We start from the raw sequence: 6,987 nt of genomic DNA, 5'->3' as shown, positions 1-6,987 counted from the left end.
AGCAGGAAAGTGGTGGCTTTTTCTGGCACTCTGTTAGCAGCTACCTATCCTGGGCTTACAGAGGGAGGCTGGGGCTACGAAAGGGGGTGGCTACTCCTCTCCCATTCCCCCCTTGAATCAGTGTTGGGGTGCTCTGATCCTGGAGAGGATGTGCCACAGTTTCATGTCACCTCTCTCACTTCCCTTAACTACAGGAGATGGGCAGAGCACTGCGATTCACTCAGACCTTCAGTGTTTACTGGAGATCTGGGTGGAAGGAACCTTAAATGAAGGTTCCTGGTGGGTAAGAGGCCCTGGCATATCAGGACATTTGGAACTGCTGTTGGGATGGGAGTTTTGCAAGAGGGCTTCTTCTGTGGGAGGAGAACCAGAGAACCCAAGGACCTGGTCCTCTCTTCCCAGTACTGAGAGGAGCTGGACTGGAGAGAGAGGGGGAGTCTGGGAGCACGTGGAAGAGATGAATATTCAGGAGGGGAGATGCTGTAAGGCCAGCGAGGAGGGAGGATTTACTTCCCCAACACTTTTGCCAACAGGAAGTCTTCCAGAACTGGGTGGAGGATAAAACCCACCTCTCCCATCCCCTCCCCTCCCCCTCCACCCTGGGGAGTACTGCAGAGCAGTACTTCTGATGTATTTGAGCTGTGGTTCAGGCGAAGTCCCTGGCCTGTGCACCCCAGAGCTGCTTTGTCTGGTCCCCACCAGCCCTACCAGGCCTTCTTTTTAACCTTCTAGCTCATCCCCGCTCCCAGCTCTCAGGCACAGGAGGTGATACCAGCGCCCAAAAAGGAAGTAATTCCCCTGGCATCACTTCAGACCTGGGCTGGTCCGTGGAAATCCATGGCTGAACAAGCCAGAGGTGGGGACAATACACAGGAAAAGTCCCAAAATGACTGGTGTCTCCCTTGCCCATGATCTCAGGCAGCCTAAACAGCCCCAAGCTGCCTCCCTGCCAAGTCCAGCACTCACCCGAGCACATCTGGCCCTTGAAGCGAACGCAGGAGAAGTCGTCGCACTCGCAGTACTTGCCCGTCACCTTCCCGAAGTCGCTGCTGTGGCACACGCACTGCCCGCAGATGCACTCGCCACGCTGGCTGCACAGGGGCTGGCCTGGCCGGGGGCTGCAGTTGTCCTGCTGTGAGGGGTTGTACTCCTCCTCCGAGCACTCGCAGTGCGAGCCCAGGCGCCCGGGGTTACAGCGGCACACGCCGCACTCCAGCGTGCCGTTGCCGCGGCTGCAGGACGGGCTATTGGCCTCGGCGTGGCTCTCACAGGAGCACTCGCAGTCGAAGTTCACCAGAACCATCAGGCTGTCCTTGAAGCCCACGGGTTTGATGGTGAAGGATTTCTGTTGCTCCTGGGGGCAGCCCCGCACTTTGGCCTCAATGCTGAAGCTCACCTGGAGGGCAAAGGTGTGTGTCTGGATGTCAGTACCTGCTCCAGTCCGTGCCCCAGCTTAAGGAGCTCAGGTCTCTTTGGGCTCATCAAAGCTTATCAAAGCTGTCCCAGCACAATGTGGGCCAGAGAATGTGCCTGCCACAGCAACCAGGGAAATTTTAGATTCAATATTAGGAAAAATTTCTTCACTGAAAGGTTTGTCAGTTACTGGCACAGGCTGCCCAGTGGAACCACCGTCCCTGGAAGTATTCAAAAAACCTGTAGATATGGTGCTTAGGGACATGGTTTAGTGGTGGACCTGTGAGAGATCAGTTAGTAGTTGGACTCGATGGTCTTAGAGGGCTTTTCCAACCCAAATGATTCCAGGTTCCCATGCCCTGTGGGCAGCAGCCCAGGCTGAGCTAGAGAGATCACCAAGTTTGCATCCAGCAGATTCAAAAAAGCATTTTCCTCCTTGCACCCACCCTGCTGGACCTCTCTCTCTTGTGCTGAGGTTCCAGGGTCTGTGTCACCTGGGAGGTCATGGGACAAGCAGATGGTGCTGGTGCAGAGCAACAGATGACCTGGAAGTGCTGCTACGTAGAGGGGAGAAAAGCCAAGCCCACGAGCAGGATCCTCACCGTGTCCCCGATCTTGAGCCCCACGCAAGACTTGAGCCCAGGGATGACCTCGTTGTTGAGGCACGTGGCATTGAAGGCCAGGGACAGCTCTTCAGGGAGGTCACGCACCTCCAGCTCCACTTTGGAGCGGATTTTCTAGGGGAGGAGAGAGGAGTGATGAAGACACAGCACACGCTGGACAGGGCTCAGCCCTGGGAGGGTCCTCCCCTGCCCCCAGCACCACAGTGATGCTCCCACACACATGGGAAAGGAGCCAAGTGCCCGGAGTCTTTCTCAAGACTCAGCTGTGTCATTCTCTACAGGGAAAAGTCTTCAAGATAGTCAGGGAGAGGCGGTGAACACCCCCGGGGTGCCTGCACACATGGGTGGAGGCAGATGCTCACAGCTGGTCCAGGGAGGATGCTCAGGGCGGGGGGAGCTCACAAATCTGTGGGGGTTGTTGGCAGTGGGAAGCAGTGGCTGTTTTGGGAGGGAGAGGGCTGCTGTGGGGCCATTACACTGCACACTCACCCCATAGGAGTCCACTATGAGCTGCAGAACATTGCTGGAGTCTCTGGACAAGGTGCCCACGGTTGTGCCTGGGATCAGCTCACTGTAGTTCTGGGAGAATATCATAAACAGGGTCTGTTTGTGATGGGTAAATGTGCCATGGCTGGGCCAAACCCTGTCCAGGCACACGGGAGCTTTGATAGGACAGGAGACCAACAAGCCATGTCCAGCCACCCATGGCCCACCAGCCCCTGAGGAAGGTGGCTCTGCACAGCAGCTGGTACCTGGTAGAGGCCAACAACTGTATCCGTCACAGCAAAGATCAAGTTGATGTTCTTCTGTGAGAGTTTCTCAGTCATCAGGCCCAGAGAGGGATAGTCCTGGGGAAGAGGAGAGGTATAGCCTAGGAACATGTACGCCCCCACCTTGGTCCCCATCGTGCTCTCCAACCATGGCTGGAACACCTGTCCCATCCCATGGGAACCCAACAGGAGCTCTGAGCCCCACAGCCCCATGCCTGGGTCAGGCTTTACCAGCGTGGTGGTGGCAGAGTAGAAATTATCCTTGTCGATGTGGCACTGGGCGTCATTGGGCTGCACGATGCCAGCCAGCCGCCCGTCCAGCGCGATGTGGGTCTTGGCGTCCGTGGTGAAGACGAGCAGGTGGGAAGCGTCATTCCTCCAGCCAATTTTTTCCTGCAGTGAAAGGCAGCTCCCAGTCATGTGTCAGCACATGCTGAGGGCAGCCCCGTGTGCCAGCACCCCATTGCTGCCTTTGTGCCGGGGGTCACGGCTTGGCCTTAGAGACCAACCTCTGCACAGGGAACCAAGGCAATTGCTCTCCCAGGGAAGTGCTGTGGGAGTGGGCTCTGGAAGGTGGGCATGGGATGCTTGTAGGTGGAAGATGAGTTTTAATTGGTTAGAGTGTTAATCAAGGGGCTAATGACTCAGGGATGCAACACCTCCAGCAAAAACAAGGTGCAGGCACAGGACGGTGTTGTCCCTTCTGGACTGGTCACTGTAGGGCTGACATGGGATTGTTCCCAAGCACCTGCTCCACTCTTCTCCCCTACCATGATCCCATGAGAGTCCTGCTCTTCCCTTGGCTATTGGGCTAGAAATGTTTCACTTGAATGTTCACCCTCTCCAGAAATGAGTCACACAACAGCTCAACAAGGCTTGTGATCACATCCTGGAGGGGTGGGTTGGTCCCTGCCAACCCACCTGGCCCAGCCTGATGACCCTGTCCTGACCCCAGCCAGGCCTTCCTGCCCCTTACATCACACACGGTGGCCTGGATGATGGCATCGAAGCCGCCCTCAGGTGCGTCGCGGTTCCGGGAGACATTCTGCTTCCGCACCTCCTCGTTGAAGCGAGTCACCTCATCCGTGAGCGACAGGACGTGTTTGTACCCAAACATGGGCAGGCAGGTCTCCCCGATCCTGCAGGAGGACAGCAGGGGAACAGGGCTCAGGGCTCACTGGCTCTTCCAGTTCCCATCCCTGCCCTACAGCCATCCCACATCCCATGGTCTGCCCAGGATATGCTGGAGGGACCCAATCCCCCCAAGAGCCTGAGTCCGGTGAAGGACCTTTTAAATACAATTCATGTTCTAGGGATGCTGGGCTCAGGTCAGCTCCCAGACTCAGTCCTGCTGGGATTTTTAGGAGTAATTTTCTTCCAGCCTCAACATTTCTTTTGAAAAAATGATGCAAAATTTTTCCCTCAAGAGCTTTCCAGTGATAATTATATTTCTGGATTAGATCTGCTCCTCTTCCCTGTGCCAGCAGAACACAGGTTGCAGCAAGGTTTAAACCCTGTCCAGAATCATGCACCCACTTTCTCCACTTCCCTCCTTTCTTCCCAGGCTCAACTTCACTCCTGAATTCTCTGCCTACCCCCCTCCTAGGAGCACAGGGGAACAGGGAATGGGGGATGAATTCAGTTCCAACACCTCTGTCATTCCTTCCTCCTCACACTTTCCCTTCTCCAGCCTGTTGTCCTTCCCATGGGAGACAACCTTTCAAGAAGCTCTCAAACACAGGTCCTTTCTATGGGCTGCAGGTCTTCACCAACTGATGTGGATTTCCAGCCACATTCCGGTGGTGTCCCATCAACTTCTAGCCCTTACAGGACTCCCTCAACCTGGACTTACTCATAGCAAGGGTTCTTGACGGCTTCTGGAGGAGATATGTACATGTAGGGGGAAATGGGTTTGTCCACAAAGGCCCCGAAGCCGATGCGTAGGTTGCTGGTGAGCTTACGCATCTCACTGGCCAGCTTTGTGCCCAGGTTCTGGATGTTCCTCAGGTCGTCTTTCATTGAGTTGGACAGGTCCATCAGGTAGTAGATGTCCACGGGGTAATCTTCCACTTGACGCACTTGGACATGAAAGACCTGCGAGTCATCTGCAAAGTGACAGGGCAGTAGAGTGAGAGCTCCTCTCCTGGAAGGGGCAGGGGGCCTCACCACAGGGTTAGGGAGAAGAGGTCAGCATCAGCCCAAAGGGATGGTTAAAGCTTCTAGGAGGAGAACATCACCCTTAGACAAAGGGGCAAAGCCCTTAATCAGGTGCTTGCACAGGAGATGTGCTGTGCACCCCTTGGAAGTGTCCAAGGCCAAGTTGGATTGAACTTGGAGCAACCTGGGATAGTGGAAAGAGTCCCTGCCCATGGCAGGGAATGGAACTGCATCGTCTTCAAGGTCCCTTCCAACCCAAAAACCATTCTGGAATTCTCTGGCAGGTGGGGATTATGGCTCCTGTTCTCCTAACCTCTCAGTGCCAGGACATGAGCAGAGCTTCCTTTTCCAGGGCTGACCTCCCAAGATATCCTACAGGAACATCTGGATGGAGTGAGGGAAACCCTCAGCCCTCAAGCAGGTCTTACAGGGATCACCAGGCATGCTGCAAGGCTGCTTTGGACTTCTCTGAGCTTCCAAGGACTCTGACCATTTTCTGTGCCCTCCCCCATCCCCATTACTTTCCTCTCTTCTTGGCTCTCCCAGCCCCTTCTGAGAAGATTTTGGTGAAACATTTTCCATTGAAACAAAAACCTCCTTAGAAAGAGCCTTCTGGGAAACAGCCCAGTTTTGATGACTTTTGCACTTTAAAAAAAAAGGGCTGAAAACACTTTGAGTCGACCTTTTCTTTCCACCTTTTTAAGAGACATGGGTCCTTTTTTCTGATCTTTGAAATGGTTTCTTTGAAACATAAGCCAGGGCACAGCTGCAGCCTTGTCAGAACACCTCAAACGTTGAGAAAAAAGGCCTGAACTGAGCTTAAATTATTATTGTTTTCACATTTCCCTCCAAATCTGCATGCCACATTCTTTCAGGATGAAGAATGTTTTAAAATTTATGACAGCCCAAAAAGCTCCATCCCCTCTCCAGCTGTGCTGGGACCCGACCGTGGAGCCAGGGGTCCCATCTTTGTGCTCAGAGAACAGCTGTTTGTCCTCATTGAGCTAAAACCATGAGGATTCTGAGCTTGTGGGACATGAGCTGTGACCTGTCCTGCTTATATCCTTTGTGATTTGGTCTTGGTTCCTGAGTCAAGGCAGATGGCTTATGCCAAACCTTCTTGGTTCGGCAGAGATGGTCTCTCCTCTTTATTCCAAAGAACAGGGATTTACAGCACTCAGAGCAGCACACTCACCTGACTTCTGACAACTACTTTTAGACCTGAAGAGAACCTAAGTGCCACTTAGTGGCTCCATGTCCCCATTGCGTGAGGACACCTCTGCCTGCTGTCCTTCCAACGGGGCAGGACTCCTCCTGGCCATGCCCAGCGATGTGCATAGAGGCTGTGTGCCCGATAGTTTTGCCTCCTGCCTGGCATCCGTGAAACTCCTGGATGCTGGCAAAGGACCAGAGCAGTTAATTGGCTCCAGCCTGCCTGGCTGAGCAGAGCCTGGGAAATTACAGGGATCTGGTGGCAGCCCAACCCTGCCAGCTGCTCTGCGGCTCGTTAGATATGAGCTGACTTCCACCCAGGCATTCTGAGCACAGCAGCAGTACCGCAGGTGTGAATGGCTTTATAAATACCCCACGTGTTGTTGAAGTCCCATCCTGTCCTGCCCCTCAAATACCTCAGGACTGAGGCAAGAGAACGAACACAGTGACAGACAGCTTCCCACCAGAGATGTTCTGGAGGATTCTGTGCAGCCGCCAGCCTGGCCTTGCCCCTGAAGGACACGAGACCACCTTGGCCAGCAAGGCAGAGTGACGGCTCACTCAGTGCCTGAGCCCTTTGGGTTATTCCCACTGCATCCTCCCCTTCCTGCAGCAGTCTGGGGGCTCCTACCTGGCCGCAGGTTCAGCTGTATTTTCTGGGGGCTCATCTGGGTGGTGGCGGACCCCCCCGAGCCCTTGTTGCTGAGGGGCCGGTCCTCCAGGATGGTGACGCTGCTTCTGGGGGACTCGATTGGTCCTGCCCCACAGCCGCTGCGCCGGAGGTTGGCACGTAGGTCACCGCGGGGGGGCGG

At 54.8% G+C, this 6,987-nt stretch overlaps 1 protein-coding gene across 1 annotated transcript in view; it reads right to left on the bottom strand.

Annotated features, from left to right (window-relative positions):
• ITGB3 (integrin subunit beta 3) overlaps positions 1-6,987 on the bottom strand; it is a 22,800-nt gene that overhangs the window by 5,032 nt on the left and 10,781 nt on the right. Inside the window, exons 4-11 of the mRNA XM_017736296.1 lie at positions 6,807-6,901; positions 4,659-4,911; positions 3,783-3,945; positions 3,038-3,199; positions 2,789-2,884; positions 2,526-2,615; positions 2,016-2,150; positions 967-1,396 (exon numbers count right to left, since the gene is read on the bottom strand). Coding sequence (XP_017591785.1) covers positions 967-1,396; positions 2,016-2,150; positions 2,526-2,615; positions 2,789-2,884; positions 3,038-3,199; positions 3,783-3,945; positions 4,659-4,911; positions 6,807-6,901 — 1,424 coding nt within the window. The remainder of the gene's footprint in view (positions 1-966; positions 1,397-2,015; positions 2,151-2,525; positions 2,616-2,788; positions 2,885-3,037; positions 3,200-3,782; positions 3,946-4,658; positions 4,912-6,806; positions 6,902-6,987) is intronic.

This window comes from Corvus brachyrhynchos, unplaced genomic scaffold, assembly GCF_000691975.1.
Source record: "Corvus brachyrhynchos isolate BGI_N302 unplaced genomic scaffold, ASM69197v1 scaffold96, whole genome shotgun sequence".
Lineage (NCBI taxonomy): Eukaryota > Metazoa > Chordata > Aves > Passeriformes > Corvidae > Corvus > Corvus brachyrhynchos.
The sequence above is the reverse complement of the archived record's forward strand: the minus strand, read 5'-3'. Positions and strand labels throughout refer to the sequence as shown.